The sequence below is a fragment of the Ictalurus punctatus genome, chromosome 24 (assembly GCF_001660625.3).
Source record: "Ictalurus punctatus breed USDA103 chromosome 24, Coco_2.0, whole genome shotgun sequence".
Lineage (NCBI taxonomy): Eukaryota > Metazoa > Chordata > Actinopteri > Siluriformes > Ictaluridae > Ictalurus > Ictalurus punctatus.
Genome location: NC_030439.2, coordinates 19,732,843 through 19,755,078, shown reverse-complemented (window position 1 = coordinate 19,755,078; position 22,236 = coordinate 19,732,843). Strand labels below are relative to the sequence as shown.

General features: G+C 47.9%; 1 protein-coding gene across 1 annotated transcript in view; it reads right to left on the bottom strand.

Moving 5' to 3' along the window:
* Nucleotides 1-21,444: 21,444 nt before the first annotated feature.
* Nucleotides 21,445-22,236, bottom strand: part of tbcd (tubulin folding cofactor D) — a 40,097-nt gene continuing 39,305 nt past the window's right edge. The window contains exon 39 of the mRNA XM_053675196.1: nucleotides 21,445-21,815. Coding sequence (XP_053531171.1) covers nucleotides 21,804-21,815 — 12 coding nt within the window. The 3' untranslated portion in view covers nucleotides 21,445-21,803. The remainder of the gene's footprint in view (nucleotides 21,816-22,236) is intronic.

Sequence of the window (22,236 nt, the reverse complement as noted above, 5' to 3'; positions counted from 1 at the left end):
GCTGTGCACTTTATTCTTGATTTCTCGGTTCTAAAAGCTAAAACCAGCTCATATAAACTCTTCACTCAGTCCCCTGAACCTGTTTTGCTAAACCTTCACACCGCCATTCCTCCCTCGCCGAGACGTACCGCCTCATAGTGCTGCGCTACGTGATCCTGAACGGCAATAAACCTGGAATTTATGGCGATATCCCCCAAACCCCACCCCCCCCAACTACACCGTTTTTCTTCATACCGTGATTCAGTGGGGTTGGAACGCGTGGTCTTCCCGAGGACGTTTTTAGCTCCCTGATCGAAAGAGCAGAGCGCGGAACGGACGGCCATGACGGCAGGAGAAAAACAGAGAAATGAGCCAAAAAAAAAAAAAGTAGAGGTGGCGAACATACCGAAATGAATAAATGTTCCGGTGAAAGCAGAAACGTACGGATGATGCTCGCGTTTAACCGCGCTTAACGTGTACGCAAGATGGCCGCTGCACGTATCCTACAGGCGTCGGCGTCGTCGGAAACGAACACTACACGTGCGCACGGTGCAATACCGACACGACCAGCGGGGGCGCTGTAGTATGATGTCACGATGTGACGGAAAGTTTTGAAGAGAAGCTAGTAGAGCTAGCAGAGTTACGGACATCTCTACGCCACAAGATGTCCTCCACTGTCTCAACCTTCATTGTTGACACGCAAAATCGACCGAGGAAGACAACCAGGAACGTCTCGGCGCTAGCCCGCCCCCTTGTGGATATAGCTTTACTCTACTTGACATGTACGCAGAGTGAAACTGATGTATATCCACTGCTTTAAAGTGTACTTAAGTTTCAAGAAGGATTCATATTTTCAAATCACACGCTGATTTTACTTCCTGGCGGTAAATTAAGGAAGGAAGGAAGGAAGGAACGTGGGGAAAATATTAGCTAAGGCTAACTAATCAGTCCAGGATGTGTACACAGCAGCAGATAGACGACAGCGATGAGTGTTAGCGGCTCGTTCCCGTTAACGTCTGCAGCGTTAAAGTTGGGATCGGTTCGGAATTTCGATCTGAAGAGGAAAAAAGCCGCCGTCGCAAAAAGATGCGATTACGGAAAAACGGAGAGAAGAGATTTATCTTTCAGAGAGACGTGAAGTCACCGAACTGCAGAAATATGAAGGAAGGAACATTAAGACGTACGTGGAGACCGAGACGGGGAGAAACAGACGACGCTGACACGCACACGTGTGAAGACGGCTGACGGCGTAAATTCCAGGCAGGATGAAAATTAAGAATCGGATCCTGCACAGATCTGCTGAAACTTGTCTCTTGAAACGTGCGCCCCACACGTCAAAACCTCAAACCCCTTCCAAATCGCCTCACCTCTAAACTCTCCCTCCCCTTTTTCCTAAGAAAGTGCCCCTCGCGCTCACTCCTCTACTCCACAAAGACGTCTTTGTTTGATTTATAAAAAAAAAAAAAAGAAAAGAAAAGAGAAAAAAAAACGCCGTGTCTCGGTCGGCGCTGTAAATCACTCCATCCAGATGGGACGCGGCTTCTGAGTGCGGTTAAGCCTCGGCCCTCTGGGCCACCTAAAGAGGAGTCAGAGACTGAGAGCTCAGCCTGCTTCCTGGATTAGACCGTGCTAATAAAATAAAAATAAACCCCGCCCCTACAGCTAGGTACGGAAGGAAAAACCCACCCTGAACGAGCTGCATGATGAAGTTTTACTTCTAAACCTTCACTCTCGGGTTCCCTAAATTACCCACAATGCCGTTCTACCTACTGACAGCGGTGCAGTGGGATCCAGCCCTCGCTTCATCTTTAGATCAAGCGAGCGATGCAGCGGCGCTTTAGCCCTTATTAGACCTCATCTGTACAAACTTCCAAAGCTGCGACTTTCACTCTCATCGTCTCATGCATTGCTCACTAGCCGAGCCGTAACTATAGTAACCGCACCGTATCGTCGCGTTGCATGCTGGGATTTTGCGTCCAGCATTTGCACCGACGTCTCCTGTTTCTTCTGCTCTGGATTTCTAATGAATATGGCGTTGCTGGGAGATGGTGAGGGAGAAAGCGTTTATTTTTAGGAGATAATGGGGAGCCCTGAGCGTTACGCTTGACAGAAGCCTCCGTTTTAAACGCGGGCAGACGAACGGTTACGGTGACACATGCCCCGCCCACGGCGGCGTCAGACGCCGGACAGGCATCAGATATCTTTGAAAATCAGCCGCGGCGTACACCGGTAGTCAAACATCGCCAAGTGGACATGATGACTCGAGGTTTTTACAGATTTACTCCAGAAATCCTGATGAAAAAATACTCTGAAATAAATTCCTCAGCTTGTTTTGTATTAAACCCGGGCCCGAGAGAGATCTCCTTTAAATCTAACGACGTCTTCCCACTTTTCCAGGATGTATTCCCGCTTCGTGTTCCTGGCATAGACTCCGGATCCACCGCCACCCTGAGCAGGATACGGAGTACTGCAACGTTTCAGACTCGCCTCCTGTGTCCAAATATACACATCGGGAAGCTTCTGCATCAACTACAAAACGAAAATTCAGAATTTATTATAAACGATAAGTGAAAAGACGTCAGGAACTAAAATCAGTCCCGGTTCCTGAATCCATGAGGAAAAAAAAACAACAAAAAAACAGTTCCTGCAGTGGGTTTAAAACATCACAGAACGCTCAGAATGTGAAAGTACCTTCCCTGATAGAGCGTGCTCCGAATGTGCACGGTAATGAATATAGGAGGAGGAGGAGAAGAGGAAGAAGAAGAAGAAGAAGAAGAAGAAGAAGAAGAAGAAGAGGAAGCTGCTCCTCATGATGAGGACGAAGAAGAACAAGAAGAAGAACAATAAGAGGAATGAAGGAAGTAGAAGACGAAGAAGGAGGAGGAGAAAAAGAAAGAGACAAGAAAGAAAAGGAGGAGGAGATGAAGAAGAAGAAGGTAAAGGAGGAGAAAAATAAAGAAAAAACAAAGAAAAGAAGAAGGAGTCGATGTTGCTGCTGCTGGTCATGATGAAAAAGAAGAACAACAAGAAGAGGAAGGAAGAAGAAGGAGGAGGAGGAGGAGGAGGAGGAGGAGAAAAAGAAAGAGAAAAGGGAAAGGAGGAGGAGGAGGAGGAGGAGATGATGGAGGAGGCGACAAAGAAAGAGAAAAGACAGAATTGAGAAGGTGCTGCTGCTGATAATGATGAAGAGGAAGAAGGAGGAGGAGGAGGAGGAGAAAAAGAAAGAGAAAAGGAGGAAAAGAAGAACCGAAGAAGAAGATGATGAAGAAAAGGAAGGAAGCAGAAGAAAAAGGAGGAGGAGGAAAAAAAAGAGAAATGAATGAAAAGAAGAAGAAGAAGAAGAAGAAGAAGAAGAAGACTGCAGTGCTGATTTGTCGATTGGTCAAAACACAATAAAAAGCAGTTTACCAGACCTGAGTGAGCTGTAAAATACATGTGTGTGTGTGTGTGTGTGTGTGTGTGTGTGTGTGTGTGTGTGTGTGTGTGTGTGCGTGCGTGTGTGTGTGTGTGTGTGTGTGTGTGTGTGAGATGAATGACGAAGGCCAGGCAGGCTCCTGAATAAAGGAAGCTGACAGGAGTCTAGCAGCGCCTCGGGGACTCAGATGCTACTCAGGCTGCGGGTCGTCCGCTGATCGTAGGGTCGGAGGTTTGATTCCCGGTCCACGTGACTCCACGTGACTCCACGTGCTGCAGTGTCCTTGGGCGAGACACTGAACCCCGAGTCGCTCCCGATGGCAAGTTAGCGCCTTGCATGGCAGCTCTGCTACCATTGGTGTGTGTGTGTGTGTGTGTGTGTGTGTGTGTGTGTGAATGGCTGAATGAGACACAGTGTAAAGCGCTTTGGATAAAAGTGCTACATAAGTGCAGACCATTTACAGACTGCAGTGTGTGTTTCTGCCTCCGCGTCCATTTCTTTCTCTTTTCCTCAGACTCCAGCGCTCAGCTCCTGGCAAGCGATGCGAAGCCACTGCCGAGCAACATCACATGACAACTGTGCGCAAGGATCGAGCAACTCGAAGCAGAGAGAGAGAGAGAGAGAGAGAGAGAGAGAGAGAGAGAGAGAGAGAGAGAGAGAGAGAGAGAGAGAGAGAGAGAACTTCATTTGGACAGTTGTGATGCGATCACCACAGCAACTTTTTTGTGTTTTGTGGAAAGATGGCTGTGGGGTTTGGCACTGCACAATTCCTCTGGGGAAAAAAAACTGCTAGCATGGCTTCTCTTCTCTCTTTCATCAGATGAGAGAGCGAGAGAGAGAGAGAGAGAGAGAGAGAGAGAGAGAGAGAGAGAGAGAGAGAGAGCAAAAAGAGAAAAGAGATGAATGAGAGCAAGCCTGAAAAATGAGGGGGGGGGGAGAAAGAGAAGACGTATGGATGGAAAAACAAAGGAAAAAGCTAGTGGCTAGTGTTAAAGAAAGAGAGAGAAAGAGTGAGAGAGAAAGAGAGGAAGGCTTCATTAAAGCTCAGGTAAAAATGGCTGAATTGTTTTCTTCAACCATGCCGCTAGTCGTTGTTCACACGTCACAACAGGAAATAAATCCGATTCCTTTCCTAAATCCAGTTTTTACAAAAGCGCTAAGTAATGTAGCGCAGGTGACATTTAGCTAGTTAGCTAGCGATGCGCAGATCCCACCGAGAGACGCTTTTAATTTCGTTCCAAATGTATTCACGTTCGGTTCACTCTACACGCTACGTGATCTCCGCACTAGCGTCACTCTCGGGTTAGATTAGCGAAGCGAGCTAACTGTACTAGCTCCCCAGAGGCGCCGGCGATCTCTGCTACTTCCTTCCGAGCTTTGTTGTTCTCGGTGAACGCCTCGACGTACATTTCCCCGAGAGGTTTTACACGACGGGAAAAGATGGACCCGTGGGTGAATAGTTTTTCTTACAGTACACGGGACTACGCTCAGATAAAAGCAACAGATCCCGAAGAGGGAGGTGTACGCCATGTGGATACTACAGCTAGCCTCCTCTCCTGCGTGCTAGTTTTCAGCCATAGTGCTCTAAACAACAACAACAACAACAACAAAATTCTTACACAGATCTCATAGTCGTAATAATAATAATAATTAAAAAAAAAAAAAGTTTGCTAAAGCCTGCTAACTTTTACAAACGCTAGCTAGCGCTGCAGCTAGGGATCGCCGTTGGAGTTAGCTAAAAACAAACAGTTAAACCTCAAGCTAGCTTGATAGTCTTGTTCCACTTTCACGCTGAAAAAAAAAAACAATAACATAGGTTTGTGTGTAAGTTTGTGCGTAGGTTGTGCGTAGGTTGTGCGTAGGTTGTGTGTAGGTTGTGTGTAAGTTTGTGTGTAGGTTGTGGGAAGGTTTGCAGCATTAGCGTAGCCAAACGCTAACCCCCCCCCCCCAAAAAAAACAAAACAAAACCCAACAGACACAGCGGAGGAGGGAGAGGGGAAGTGGAAAGAGACCCGGAGAGAACGACATTCCTGAGCCAGTTGTGGCTTCAGGGGGAATTTTGAGTAAATGGGAGCGGATTGTGGTTCTGTATTCGTCCCAGATCGCTGACGCGAGGGACGCAAATGTGAATAAAAGGGGAAAAGAGAAAAACGAGAGAGAGAGAGAAGGCCACGTAGTTTAACGTTCACGCCGCAGGTGCTGAAAAGCAGAATGAAAGACAGCACGGCATCGTGCTCTTTCTTCGTCAGACATTTCCCATAACCATCAAAGAAATTCTAATGGTTTCCACTACAAACCATCAGCAAACCGTTAAAACCGTCACCGGTCCTTAACGGTGTCCACTAGACGTAACATGCCCCCAATAGAAGGCAACAAATTACCCCCCACAGGGTCCATTAAAGTTTCCATTAAAACCATTACAAATCTCATGAGGGTTTCTATTGTTTGTTTATTTTCCAGCAGGGAAGACACGCCCCCCGGCGTACGGACGAGACAGAGACGGAGTCAAGCGTGCTAACGAGGGATCGAACGGCAGAACACACACTTTATCGCGTTCTGCTCATCATTAGGCCTGCTCATTAGGCCTGACCGCAGCCGGGACGTTTACACACGTGAAACAAGCCAGGCTTTGTTCAGACTGATAAACACGTCTGTCTGTGTGTGTGTGTGTGTGTGTGTGTGTGTGTGTGTGTGTGTGTGTGTGTGTGTGTGTGTGTGTGTGTGTGTGTGTGTGTGTGTGTGTGTGTGTGTGTGATTAGCCAGACGCCCAGGGCTCACGCCGTCTCGGGTTCTGTCATCACCGGACTCTCCGCGGGTTTCAGTGCAGTCAGAGACCATTAAAGGGAAACTCCGGTGTTTATTTAACACTAATCTCTGTCCACTGTATCTGGGGTGTGTGTGTGTGTGTGTGTGTGTTCATTCCAAACTCGCTTATAATGGAAGTCTAAGGGCAGCTGTTCTCTTGAGTTCAGGGATACAGACACAGTGGGTCGGTATTTAGATGAAAAATGTTGAAGTTTTCCTTTAGCACCGTAATGACCAGAGCTTCTTAATTAAGAGGTGCGAATGGACTTGTGTCACACACACACACACACACACACACACACACACACACACACACACACACACACGGCACTGCATGCTTCAAATACATGAACAGAAACACGTACACACTGTATTGAACACGCCAGGTAGCTACATGGGGGCGCACACACACAGACACACACACACACACACACACACACGCATCCTGTTTCCAGAGTGCTCAGTGGGGCTGCAATGACCCCTCAGGGCCACACACACACACACACACACACACACACACACATCCTGGTGCTGGAGGTCAGGTCAAGAGGGGACGAGCCTCCAGCGGCCATTGTGTCTGTGTGTTTATCCTTGTGGATGTGTGCCTATCACAACACTCGCACAAGTCACTGTTCCAACACACACACACACACACACACACACACACACACACACACACACACACGTTTTGGTGTTTAAAGCCGCCGACGCCCTCCTACAAACGAGCTCAGGAATGACCCTCGAGTGTGAAGGCTTTAGAAACACACACAGCTGATGAGGTTCAGTAATAACACCGACCCGAGGCACGTGGACCTGCAAAACTCGTCCAGTCTGAAAAACCAGCCTCCATCAGACTGCGTGTACATTAATGTCTAATCTCGTCCAGTCTGAAAAACCAGCCTCCATCAGACTGCGTGTACATTAATGTCTAATCTCGTCGAGTCTGAAAAACCAGCCTCCATCAGACTGCGTGTACATTAATGTCTAATCTCGTCCAGTCTGAAAAACCAGCCTCCATCAGACTGCGTGTACATTAATGTCCATAACGTAATTAATGATAAAACTTCACTGTTTTATTACACGGTACTGGTGTATCGCCAAGAATTAACGCTTTACGAGAAGGATGAAGAGGATGAGGATGAAGAGGATGAGGAGGAGAAGGATGAAGAGGAGAAGGATGAAGAGGATGAAGAGGAGAAGGATGAAGAGGATGAGGAGGAGAAGGATGAAGAGGAGAAGGATGAAGAGGAGAAGGATGAAGAGGATGAGGAGAAGGATGAGGAGGATGAAGAGGAGAAGGATGAAGAGGATGAGGAGAAGGATGAGGAGGAGAAGGATGAAGAGGAGAAGGATGAAGAGGATGAGGAGGAGAAGGATGAAGAGGATGAGGAGAAGGATGAGGAGGATGAGGAGGAGAAGGATGAAGAGGATGAGGAGGAGAAGGATGAGGAGGAGAAGGATGAGGAGGAGAAGGATGAAGAGGATGAGGAGGAGAAGGATGAAGAGGATGAGGAGGAGAAGGATAAAGAGGATGAGGAGGAGAAGGATGAAGAGGATGAGGAGGAGAAGGATGAAGAGGATGAGGAGGAGAAGGATGAAGAGGATGAGGAGGAGAAGGATGAGGAGGAGAAGGATGAGGAGGAGAAGGATGAAGAGGATGAGGAGAAGGATGAAGAGGATGAAGAGGAGAAGGATGAAGAGGATGAGGAGAAGGATGAAGAGGATGAAGAGGAGAAGGATGAAGAGGATGAGGAGGAGAAGGATGAAGAGGATGAGGAGGAGAAGGATGAAGAGGATGAGGAGGAGAAGGATGAGGAGAAGGATGAGGAGGAGAAGGATGAAGAGGAGAAGGATGAAGAGGATGAGGAGAAGGATGAGGAGGAGAAGGATGAAGAGGATGAGGAGGAGAAGAATGAAGAGGATGAGGAGGAGAAGGATGAGGAGGAGAAGGATGAAGAGGATGAGGAGGAGAAGGATGAAGAGGATGAGGAGGAGAAGGATGAGGAGGAGAAGGATGAAGAGGATGAGGAGGAGAAGGATGAGGAGGAGAAGGATGAAGAGGATGAGGAGGAGAAGGATGAAGAGGATGAGGAGGAGAAGGATGAGGAGGAGAAGGATGAAGAGGAGAAGGATGAAGAGAAGGATGAGGAGAGAAGGATGAAGAGAATGAGGAGGAGAAGGATGAGGAGGAGAAGGATGAGGAGAGAAGGATGAAGAGGATGAGGAGGAGAAGGATGAAGAGGAGAAGGATGAAGAGAGAAGGATGAAGAGAAGGATGAGGAGAGAAGGATGAAGAGGATGAGGAGGAGAAGGATGAAGAGGAGAAGGATGAAGAGGAGAAGGATGAAGAGGATGAGGAGGAGAAGGATGAAGAGGATGAGGAGGAGAAGGATGAAGAGGATGAGGAGGAGAAGGATGAAGAGGATGAGGAGGAGAAGGATGAAGAGGAGAAGGATGAAGAGGAGAAGGATGAAGAGGAGCTTGTTCTCACCAGTCGATGGATTAAACATGTCCTCCATGTGCGAGAAGCCGCATCACCACATCACACACTGCTGCCTCCACACACTTCCCTCTACACCAATCACATCTAACAGCCCACAATCTGTCACTCCACTCGACCTCACACACACACCCACCCACACACACACACCCACCCACCCACCCACACACACACACACACACACACACACACACACACACACACACAATCTTATTTTTCCACTTAATACTGCCCTTCATTTATTCCCTTCTGTTATGTGAAAGTTAATTCAGGACTAAATAAAAACTATTCCTCTTATTTTCTTTTCTTTCAAATTATTAACATCTTGCGGGTCCTGCAAGGGGCGTGTAAACTTACGAGCACAACCGTAGCACTCGAAACCACTGTTCAGATTTTTCTTCTACAAAAGAATCATTTCATTCAAGAACGCCGCGTCGAGTTTCGTTCCGGTAACCGACGCGGACATTATCGGGGATCGCTCGGATTTCAGACGCGCCCCCCCCCCAACCGCCACCGCCACCGCCATTTCTTTTCTCCGTGCGAGTATTCCTCTGTGAGCGAGATCGTTACGCTATTCCAGTAAGAGACCACAGAAATGCGCTGAACCCACATCCTCTCCTCTTCTGCATGAAGTATGACTGCATTAAACACACGCCGATGGAAAAGAAAGCGAGTCGTGACCCGGGAGCTACGCTGTCTTCTGCACCTCACCGGGCGATTTCTCATTAGCGCGTTAGCGCGTTAGCTCGCGCGCTTCTGCGAACATTCACCTTTATTTCTGTATTGCCTCAGCTGTATACTATGCGCTACTAAACCAGGGCTTGTAGTTCAAACAAAGTAGCCTCCATCCCCCCCAAACCAACACTCCACGGCTGATGGAAGCGATTAAACAATATCTGGTTGTAATTCCACCTCTCACAACACACACACACACACACACACACACACACACACACACACACACACAACCCCCAGCACTTTGGTCTCGAAATAGCACGAGAGGACCGGATGTGGGAGTTCCTGAGCTCTGAATGCGGTTTGTCATTAGAGACGACGTGAGGCGGCGAGGGCACGAGCGAGGCAGCAGGCCTGGTGTTGGGGGAACGAGGAGGAGGAGGAGGAGGAATGGAGTGGTGGAAGTCAGGGGGACGTATACCATCATGCCCTGCAGGTCTTTGTCCCGCTTGAGCTACAGTTTAAGCCGTAGATCGCTTGAGACGTTCCATATGGACCCAGTCACGTGGCTAACACACACACACACACACACACACACACACACACACACACACACACACACACTTACCGTAGAAGAGATTGGGAAAATGACTTGACGGATAATCATGTCACGAAAGAGAAACACAGATTATCCGGGGGTTAAGGGTCACGTGCTGGGATTTATTTATTTTTGCGAGTGTATAGTAGCATATTATAGGTCAAAGGTCATGGTAAGGCTGTGTACTTTAACAACCCCCATCTACAGCTGGACGGATTTGAACTCGCCGCCTCCTGGTCCTAGTCACTCGCTCGAGCTTCTTCCTAATTAGCGAGCAGACTGAATCAGGCGTTCTCGCAGGACAGCTAGCTGCACGTCTGACTCCGGTGATAACCCGACTGTACGGCTAATGCTCTGTGCCGATTCTGCTATTCATCTTTAGCTTGCTAACGTCAGGGCCCGAAACATCTAGCTAGCTAGCGTTACACGGGATTAGCAAACAGTCGGTCGAGCCGTATGCTAGCGTCGTAGCTAGCTAGCACGCTAAACTACATCTCCGTCCGGACGGATTTCGATTCGGCGAACTTGAGCGCTATTTTGTTGCCAGAGCTAGCGTATTTAACTTTCTAACCACCTGACCGATTTTACCGGAAGCGTGTACAGTATATGTGCAGGATGACGTCAGCGCGCTTCAGCTCGCCCTGTCTGTCGCGCACTTCGTTACGCACAGGACCCAGGATGTGATATTACAGTAGGTGAGAAGCGTTCCCGCAGAACCGCACGACGTCCTCTGCCACCGAAAAATAAACTCACCACAGGCCTCAGGGCCACGTCTAAAGAAGAAACGAGGCGTTTGACGGTGAGAAAAAAAATAAATAGGAATATAGCCTGCAGAACGGCGTTCTCCTGCCAGGTAATAACCGGTCTCGCTTAGCGCAGACGTTCGGCCGTCTCCCTGAGGTTAACCAGACGAGTCTAAACACAGAGTACACACACGTGCCTTTTTACACACACACACACACACACACACACACACACGAGATATACTCAGAACGTAAACCTGGATTTAGCAAAAAGTCATTTCAGAGGTGGCTAATAAATCTAATACGCCCCTTTCTCTTATCTGAACGAATTATGATAATAAATTCTTATTCTTTACGTGAAGAAAGTGTTTACATATTCGATTTGTTTATTCGTTTATTGTTTTTGAGTTCAAACGTCTGCCGTCCGAGATCTTTCACATATAAGTTTCTATCTGATTTATTTATTTATTTATTTATTTTTGGCCAAATGAAAAACAATAGGAAAATCATCTCTTTGCGGTTTATTGACGTCTTCGTTGTCCGTAAGACGAAGAACGTTTTTTTTATCTACCTATTTATTTATTTATTTATTTATTTATTTATTTAAAAAAAAAAAAAAAAAACCCACACTAACGCTCAGCTCAGACTGAAAATACTTCTTTTTTTCAAACGCTAAATAATTTTGGAAACGAAGACTACGAATGCGTCCTCGCCTCGGCCCCCGCCACACGCGCCACGCGACCAAAACATCGCAATCGTGACCGGATTAATCCCGTCATGTGACACGCGGGTCACGGCGAGTTACGACTCGGTTCTTATCGCGCTTGAGGATTAAAAAGGTTTTTCCACAGTCCCCCCCGCCCCCCCCTCTCCTACTGACACCTGATCTAGTGTACTTGGTTTGGAAATGTGCCAAATGATTTAATAATATAATAACGCAGGAATACTCAAAGCATCCGATTTAAAGAACTGAGCTCCACGGCGACATTTCGAATCGGGGAAAAGTCACGATTTTACTCGTTTTAAACGGTCACATCCATGTCCATCACCGCCTAGGACGACGCTGATGCAGTTTATAATGTACTGTAATGCAATGTTGGTAGCTACACGGTATGATCAAAAGTATGTGGACACCCGTCCACGAGCATTCACACAGATTTATCCCTCCCTTTCTTCTGTCAGAAGGCGCTCCGCTCTCTCTTCCGGGAAGGCTTTATTCTAGATTTTAGGGGCGTGGCTGTGTGGGGTTTTTTTTTGTGTTGGCAATCTTCTTATAGCCGAGGCCATCTTTATGTAGAGCAACCATTCTTTTTTTCAGATCCTCAGAGAGTTCTTTCCTATGAGGTGCCATGTTGAACTTCCAGTGACCAGTATGAGGGAGTGTGAGAGTAACGACACCAAATTTAACACACCTGCTCCCATTCACACCTGAGACCTTGTAACGCTAACAAGTCACATGACACCGGGGAGGGAAAATGGCTACTTACGCCCAATTTGGACATTTTCACTTAGGGGTGTACTCACTCTTGTTGCCAGCGGTTTAGACATTAATGTCTGTGTGTTGAGTTATTTTGAGGGGACGGCAAATGTACACTGTTACACAAGCTGTACACTCGCTACTTTACATTGCAGCAAAGTGTCATTTCTTCAGTGTTGTCAGATGAAAAGATATCATCAACTATTTACAAACGTGAGGGGTGTACTTACTTTTGTGAGATACTGTATGCACTATTCAGGAAGATTTCCTTTCTGATAAATGCCTTTAGACACAGTTCAGGAGTTCTGTAGTGGGGATTTGTTGTTGTTGTTGTTGTTGTTGTAATGGGTTTTAATGTGTTTGTGTTGGTCTGTAATGGGAGTTCCATGGAATGTCTGGGTTTTAGTGGCGTTTAATCGTAAGCAGGAGACCCTGTCGAGGAAAGACCGAGGAAGCCGACGGAGTCCACGAAGCGCATGTTCCTCGTGGAAACCAGTCGATTTTTCTGTAACGGATCGTAAAGTTTGCGGTTTTATTCCCGGCAAGGCTCGTCGTCGTCCAGCTAGTTTTTAAACACTCCCCCAACAATAAAATAAACAAACAATATCATTTCAACACGCAAACCAGACAAGACGAGCGTTACGTGATAGTGCTGCATCATGCTAGCATGCTAGCTAAAGGCTAGGTGACGTTAGCTGACTTGCTACAGTCGATTGTATTCCAGTACGCGTTAAAAATATCACGTGTATGCAAAAAAAAAAAAAAAGTAAATAAATAAATAAACACAAACAATACGAATGCACACAACTCAGTTTATTAGCTAGTTAATGAGCCTAATTACATTAAAGTACGCTAGCTAAGAAAGGGGTTAATGGTGCTGTATCATGCTAACAACCGTTACCCTGAGCGCAGACAGCTAATAGCTAGGTAATCTTATTGCAGCAGAAAATGAAAGGAAAGTAAATAAAACAAAACAAACTGCACATAACTTGGTTAAGCAGCTTGCTAACTAGCATAAATAATGCGACGGAAACGCAGACGGTCTACTGAAATGTACTCTTGTCCTACATGAAAAACGCTAACGATTCTACCCGCTTACCTTTTTCCTCTAAAGGGCGGATTCGTGATAAACATACGTAAGATATAAGATGTGAGATCGAGGCGGAATGTTTCGCAGGTTTGCCCGAGTATCTTCTGGACCCCCACATCCTGGCATTTCCCGCCACACGCCGGGTTTTCTTCTTGTTTTACGACCGGACCTTCTGGAGTGCGTCTCGTGCCATTAAGCGTTTTTCAGCGAGGCTGCAGCGAGCCTACCGAGCGGGATCGTGAGCGGCGGGAGACGAGAGAGGGAAGCACTGGCGCGAAAGGAAAAAGAGGGGTACGGAGTAAAACAAAAAAAAACAAAACAAAAACGAAGGAATGTAAACATGACGGTAGATTCCCGCAGGAGGAGCGGCGGTGAGAGCGGCGACGTTCTTGTCAGAAGCGGTTAGAGGTGGGGTTGGGGGGGGGAGGGGGAGGGGGAAGGGGGGGTGGTGGTTCTAGCGTGGCGCACGATATTTAATCCTCCGAAAAATCGCACGCTGGGGTTGAACCTCGGGATTCGGCCCGGCGTCCTGATCGGGACGTGTTTGGTTTGGCCCGGCTCGGCCTTGATCTCGAGAGGACTGGCTGTTAATCCGTGTGGGGGGAAACGTCAAAGAAAAAAAAAAAAAAAAAAAAAAAGGGAAGAAAGAAAAAACACAACATAAAGTCTCTTTTTAATTAGAGAAGTGTTCTCTTTGAGTTGCATAATGAATTCCAAATGTGAGAGTGGGAGAGGCGGTAAGGAGATACGGCTCTGAGGAACGGCCTGACCTCTGGCTGGCCTCGCACACGTGTGTGTGTGTGTGTGTGTGTGTGTGTGTGTGTGTGTGTGTGTGTGTGTATCTGGTGCAGACTGGCTCCAGGTTCCCGGGAATCAGTGAGTGACGGAATAACAAGCTGGCTAATGGAATCAAACGAGCCCTGACCGAGTTATCAGCTCTCCGGGGAGCAGCCTGGCGTTTCGTTCCCCAGCGCCCACTCACGTCAGACGTCGGAGAAAGCGACGTGTTAACGTGTAACCCGAAGGCCCGTTTGAGTCGCGGCTGTAGCGCGAGACTCCGCGGTCCCGGGACGCACATGATGAACCGTGTAAAGACCGAGCGATGCTGATTTGAAGCAAAGTGTTTACAATGACGATAATAATGTTTACCGGAACACAAACCGGGGTCTGTTACGTGTCAGAACGCGTCCTCGCGGCAGACTGAGACGTGCTGTGAAAACTAATCTAGCTGGAGTAGCGTAGCAACAATAACGGGCTGTCGGTGGATTTTATTCTGGAGGATTAGAACGAGGCGTTTTATTACGCAACCCAGCTAGTAACTTTGAAAGTGTCGCTCTGTAACAAAGATACATGAGAGAAACACGACGATGAAGATATGCGATAAATAATAAAATGGGATGATGCGCTCGGGTCAGTGCACTGGACGGACCACCCTTGAGATGTGAGGTCAGGTCAGGCCACGCGGTTCTGGGACCAGACGGATCTAACGAGGGGCTAAGGCCGAGCGGAGCGCGTCGGGGCCGATCCCTCGGGGCTCTACGAGCATCTATGAGCTCATCACGGCACCGACCCGACGTCCACGGAGCGTCCGCTCCTTCCGTCACCTGACCCGAGAACAACCTACCGAGGCCGGGCGCTGACACAAAGCCTCTGCGCGGAAAGAGGGGGGCGTGGACGGACGGAACGTGACGTGACGATAAACAGTAAAGACAGCCGGAAGACTGGAAAGTCCTGAGGAGACCGAAATACACGCTTGTTGTCTGTCTGAGGATGAGGTCACGCAGAAACATGCAGGAACATGCAGAAACCGCCGGTCAAGCACTCGAGGCCTGAAGCGGAGGCCAGATAGCCACAAGCCAGTGGAAGTGCCAAGACGGGGCAGCTATTTTCAGATGGAAATTAGACTCTGGCGCCAGAGCGTGCGGACGGCCGATTGAAGGACAGCTGAAGTGGTGACAGCACAAGGCCTCGGCGTAATAGCGCGGCCGCCGCGAACGACCGCCGAGCATCATGGGAACGCGCTAGCGTTCTCCTGCACGTCTCACGACCGCCGCTGATTAACAGGCAGAAAGGGGGAGAGCGCAAACTTTGAGTTATACTTCGAAAGTCGCCGAAGGTCCTCGACCGCACAGCTGGACGCCAACCTTCTGACCGTCTGAGCAGACGGATATCAGCGGAGCGTCTCCTCGCTCTGTCTGTGTGTGTGTGTGTGTGTGTGTGTGTGTGTGTGTGTGTGTGTGGTTAGACAGATCCGTACACACAGATAATTGGTTTCTCATACAACAGACAAAGCAGAGTTTAGGGGAACTGAAGCAGCTCTAATGCAAACCATATGCTGATCCCACCGCGCTGCGTCTCCCGAGACGCGCACGGCCAAAAATAAAAGCGGTCCGGCTCGAGCACGGACACCTCGAGCGCAAGACGTCCGCGACACCAAAATCCAGACTCGTGCCAGAAACGACAGGACGAGCCGAACCACCACACGGGAACGATTCCATCTTCGCGCCACGCTTATTCTTTCAACACTCCTTTACAGGACGATTTAAACCCAACGCCACCGGACCGGGGTTCCGAGCTCTCCGCTTAATTAACCTCACGGCCCAGAAGAGCCCCCGCACACGTCTCGCCGCGTAAAACGAACACGCTCGCACGTCACGCTGCGGCTCACGAGAGCTCCACCGTCTAGCGATCAGGCCTCATTCCCGGAGCGGGCCAGCTCAGAAATCACTATAATTCCAAAAACAACGTGGCAATTTTCTAGGCAGGGAGCGCAGGACGCGCAGGACTCTCCGGCCGTCCGTCACTGCGTTTCGGGAAGACATAAAGAGCGCGGTTTCCTGCACGGAGACCGCATCAGCTGTCCGGGTCCAAATTACAGCCACGTCAGCCGTGTAATTACGATATCTGCTATTTCTATCGATCATAAGATCACACGGCTGTTTCCACACGAAAAAAAGGGAGGGGGGGGGGGGGGGCTTATTTTTGTAAGCCTTAATACTTTGGGTGACGGTAGATAATACACACACACACACACACACACACACACACACACATATATATATATATAGACATGACATTAAATGGAGAGTTTAGGAAGCATTTTGGATTGAGTGTTTGAAAAAGAAAGAAAGGAAGAAAGAAAGAAAGATTTAACATAACCGTCTGGAATCGCGGAGCTGATCTGGACGGAACAAAGCAGGCGAAGACGCATCAAGAGGACACGAGGACACGAACCGTCTCACAGCTCGGGATCGGGACAAGCTCTACATTTCTGACCCACGTGTTCTTCATGTCATTTATCATTCTTTCAGTTGGGGGCCAAGTTGTGCGTGTGTGTGTGTGTGTGTGTGTGTGTGTGTGTGTGTGTTTTCGCAGGTCAAAATGATCTATAAATGCACACCAGATGTTTAAAAGTTTATCTTATGTTCTTCGCATACATTTAGCCACGCCCACAAGAGTGAATAAAAGCTGACAGTGGGCTGGAAACGTCAACACGGTGATGGAGGCTGGCGTGCGCTAAACCCTGCAGTACCGCGGCGAGTCGGCTACTGCGGACACACACGGACTCGTCCCTCCTGTTGACGGGCGCACCTGTTAAAATTCCGAAGTTGTCCTCCGTCTCTCGCTCTTTCTCCTTTTTTTGGTGTCTGAAATCCTCCGAAAGGTCAGGGGTCAGGGTTAGCGGCACACACTAGGTAGCGTCTAGAGGTAGGGTTGGGAAATAAGAGGAAGATAAGCAGAACCTACTGTGTTTTATTACGATTCTCGTATCAGAAACGTCACGTTGCTATAAAAATACCGAACGTTATTTTCCCGTCCGCCGGAGGGCGCCGGTGAGTCTGGTCCGACGATCTGGACGGGGCGGCGTTACTTTTGAGCTAGTCTATTCGTACGGAAATTTACACGTCCCAATATCATCTCAATCCCGTCCTAATCCTGTCCCAAAATGATCTCAATCCCATCCTAATCCCGTCTCAATATCGTCTCAATCCCGTCTCAATCCCATCCTAATCCCGTCCCAATATCATCCTAATCCCGTCCTAATCCTGTCCCAAGATGATCTCAATCCCGTCTCAATCCCATCCTAATCCCGTCTCAATCCCATCCTAATCCCGTCCCAATATCATCCTAATCCCGTCCCAATATCATCCTAATCCCGTCCTAATCCTGTCCCAAGATGATCTCAATCCCGTCTCAATCCCATCCTAATCCCGTCTCAATCCCATCCTAATCCCGTCCCAATATCATCCTAATCCCGTCCTAATCCTGTCCCAAAATGATCTCAATCCCGTCTCAATCCCATCCTAATCCCGTCCCAATATCATCTCAATCCCGTCTCAATCCCATCCTAATCCCGTCTCAATCCCATCCTAATCCCGTCCCAATATCATCTCAATCCCGTCCTAATCCTGTCCCAAAATGATCTCAATCCCATCCTAATCCCGTCCCAATATCATCTCAATCCCGTCTCAATCCCATCCTAATCCCGTCTCAATCCCATCCTAATCCCGTCCCAATATCATCTCAATCCCGTCTCAATCCCATCCTAATCCCGTCTCAATCCCATCCTAATCCCGTCCCAATATCATCTCAATCCCGTCCTAATCCTGTCCCAAAATGATCTCAATCCCATCCCAATATCATCTCAATCCCGTCCCAAGATGATCTCAATCCTGTCTCAATCCCATCCTAATCCCGTCTCAATCCCGTCCCAATATCGTCTTAATCCCGTCTCAATTAAAAGAAAATAAATTTTAAAAAGGCTTGCACATTGCTGCAAATTTCCCTTTTAAACTCTAAATCTATAAAGTGCCCCAAATGTAGCCATTTTAAAAAAAAAATAGGTTAAAAAAAAAACAAACAGAAAAAAACATTTTTATTTCCTCGTGTATCCAACTCTCTCTCTCTCTCTCTCTCTCTCTCTCTCTCTCTCTCTCTCCCTCTCTCTCTGTAAGAATTCTACTTCACTCGGCACGTTGTTGTCAGTATTCTAATTGTTATATGCCTTTTAATGGGCTCCATTTTATATGGTCGTCTTTTGTTTCCTTTAATTAACCAAATCGCGTTTTAATCTCATCACCTCCTCTAATAAGTAGAACGCTCTGAACGACGGCCGTGCGTGAGAAACGTCCGAGACAAATAAACCCGCCCTGCCTATAAAACGTCCAGAAACTGCTTCCTGGATTATCGAGCAACAACTGACAAGCAAAAAAAAAACCCAAACAAACAAAACCAAGCCGAAAAGAATAAAGCGTGGATTTTTCAGTCATCCGTCACGTGAACCAGACACGTGTCCGTTTAAACCGACACGTCCGGGACGCGTGATGATTCGCTTTTTTCTTCATTAATAATGGGACATGTTTATGAACTACTGGACCGGATCAGGTGACCCAGTGTAAACACACAGACACCAGCAGAGGTGAGCTTCCTGGACAGCTCGGTGCAGCGTCCACGTCCTCTCAGCTCCGTGGACTACACACTCGACCGCTCCGTCTTGTGTCACCGCCTCCGTGACAGAAACGGGAAGCCGTTAGCGCCGGGGCTTTATAAACAAACCGGGGCTCATTACGCAGGAACGAGGAGAACACGTCAGGATCAGGAGCTGGATATCCGCTGCACGATAACGACACTCCTCATAATCACCACAGCGAGAGGGACAAACGGTCCGTCCCGTCCACGTCGAGGACACGCCGCGAACGTGTACAATTCCAGCACTTACTCTTCATTAAAAGACTCTTCTGTGTCAACTGCGAATCATCAGATCGTCAACATCTGAACCAAAAGCGAGTTCGGCGCTCTCAAGTCACTGAGCGATCGCCGCGAGTGATGCGAGCAATAGAAAAACAAACGACCGACGGAGTTACCACGGTTACCACGCCAAAGCGGATAGTCTTCCTACAACGGCTCGTGCTGACGTGTCTTATTCCTCCTACAGGACGGCGATCCGCCCACGAATACAATTGTTTACTCATTAAAGAACGCCATTTAAAAAATAAACAACAACAACAACAACAACAGCCAGACGTTTAGAGTATATACATTTAATGTCCTGCGAGACAAGTTACTTCCTGTTCTCGCTTACGTTGTTGCAGCTATAAACAGTCGCTCCGTCACCTGAAGTTAACACCACACACACACACACACACACACACACACACACACACACACACACACACACACACACACACCGCAGTGTAATCATGTTAAGGATAAACTACAGCGTAAACTCCTCTGTCCTGAAAAGGTAAAGTTTTACCCCAGACTGTCCCAACGCTTTGGCACTGGAGACTCCTTCCGTAAATGTTCCCGAGCTGTTCATAGAAACAAAATCGCACACGTTTTTAAAACCGGATCGAGGCGAAACGTCCGCCAAACACGTCCCCGTGAGGTCCCTGAAACCGGTTTCACCGAAATGTTCTTCAGAGGCAGAAAACGTAAAAGAATTCGAGCAGCCCGTACGCAGCAGTGCGACGTCACGTGACGTCACGTACCGGCGAACGTCCCCCAAAAATACACCGTCCGTCGCGCTGTCTGTTTTAGCTAGGGCGGAAACGTCGGAACGTTTTCCGTCCGGCACGTCGTGACGTGTCTCTCCTTCACTCGAGAACACGACCCGACGTGTTTTTCCACGCTTATTTTGTCGCCCGTGTTTGTTTTTCTTGCCGCGACCCGATTGGTCGGGAGATTTTAAAGAAAAAAAGAAAAGAAAAGAAAAAAAAAAAAAGGAAAAAAAAAAAAAGAGAAAATCCGCTTGATGTCGCGCTGAGATTTTCTGAAAAGTGGAAATTGTTTCCGACGTTCGGCGGTCGCTTTGGAAGCGAGCCTGGGCGCACGGCTGGCAGAATTTGTAAAAGTGGAAAACCGCTTCCTGTCGCGTTACGTGCGAAACGTCAAATCCGACGAACAAGCCGACCGCCAGATGGAGCGGCAAGAAGACATCTTCCCAACGTCCCCCCCCCCCTTCCCCAACTAACCTGCGCTCGTTACCGAGGTACTTCTACCGTACGCTGTAAAATACAGTGCGAATAAAAGCCCCCCCCCCCCATAAATCATCCTTCCAAAAACTTTCATAACTCTTTCATTTTCCCTCCACGCTGCAGTGTCCTGTCTTAAAAAGCGCAGTTAATAACGTCTCCTTTATTCGAGCGCATAATCTCAGAGCGGTATAATCCCAGAACAAACAGCTCAGGGGTTCCTGTAAGAGGAAAGCAGATCTATTCTAATATCACAGCGAAGCGAGCGCGTATGAACCCCCTCCACACCCCTGCTCCTGTCCCCATCCTTCTCCTGCGCTCTAAAAGGCCTCCTTTGTCCGTGGGCCGTTGCCATGGCGACCGCGGTCTGACTGTAAGGCCTTTAAAATTATTAGCATTCCTGCCGATTACAAGCACTGGAGCAAAGCCCTGGCGATCAGATGAGGATTATATATATATATATAAAAAAAACCCTCACACACAGCGTTCTTAGTAAAACAAGATTTTTCCCTCCTCGCCCCTCCGTTTATCCCCAACGTTAATTAAAACGGAATTATAGAACGTAGAGGAACGTGAAACCTCAGACGAGCCAAACAGTCAGGGCTGTGAGCGGCAGCGCAGAGACAGCTCGACTTTCTGATTAATAAAGCTCGCATTCAGACGCGCCACGGCGACGGGAAAGCCAGACGGAAACGCCGGACGGAAACGCGGACGCGGGACTGTGCGTAAAACCCAGCGGGTGAAATTCGAAAAAAAAAACGACACGGTATTTTTGGTCTTTTAAACAAACGCCTGCAAAGTGTTTGGTGTAGTGTAACGTTTATAGAATGTTTTCAAAACACGTATTTACCTCACCAGATCTCTTTAGTTGAAGGCGTTGCAGGAGGTGAGTCCGTACAGACACACCACCGCATTAACATCCAGCTGTTTCTGATAATACGAGCTAATATACTGACAAGCAGCGATTAAGGGCCCAAGCACTTTCAGGCCCCACAACTTCCCCGCGACAGAAGAAGACCAGAAGCCATCAGGACCATCGGTGGTTGTTCTCAAATGTACTCCATTTGAGGGCGAAAGGTCAAGCAGTTGCTGAGTTACTACCTCACTTCCTGTTTTCAGTAGCCGTGGAAATCCTTCACGTCAGAAACATCGATTAAACCGTAAGAATCGTGACACAACCACTATAAAGACCGTGCGTAAGTGTTTATTACCATGACACGAACAGGTTTATTACCATGACACGAACAGGTTTATTAATATGACGCGAACAGGTTTATTACCATGACGCGAACAGGTTTATTAATATGACGCGAACAGGTTTATTACCATGACATGAACAGGTTTATTACCATGACGCGAACAGGTTTATTAATATGACGCGAACAGGTTTATTACCATGACATGAACAGGTTTATTAATATGACGCGAACAGGTTTATTACCATGACACGAACAGGTGAGAAGATTCTCTGTGTTTGTTTAGCGTGGCGAGGAAGCCGAAGAGCTGAACAGGGGATAAACGAGCAGGAAGTTCACCCGCACAAACCTTCACACAGGGACCTGTGAAGCACAGAGACAGACACACACCAACAATAAATCGTTTTCCAATCGGACTGATGGACATTTATACGTCACGGACAAGAATCAGCGGACGTTAATTAGCTCGTGAAACGTTCCTGCGAGTCGCATTTAAAAAACGCCTTCTGTCGGGCTTTCTCATGTTCTGCTAATATTTATTTATTTATTTATTTATTTGGAAGCGGTGTGCATGAGAGCGTTCTCATTTTTGAAGCTTGTAATCGTAACGGTAACGGCTTCATCATTTCGGTTCTCAGATCATTATTAATGCCCCCGGTCAGACGCTGGACGCTTCCTCCTGAGTGCGCTTCATTTTGAAGAAGAGGTCATAACGCACCGAGAGGAACCGAGTGTCTATATGATGGTTACTAACAGGGCGCGGGTCACCGCCGCTCATTCCCAC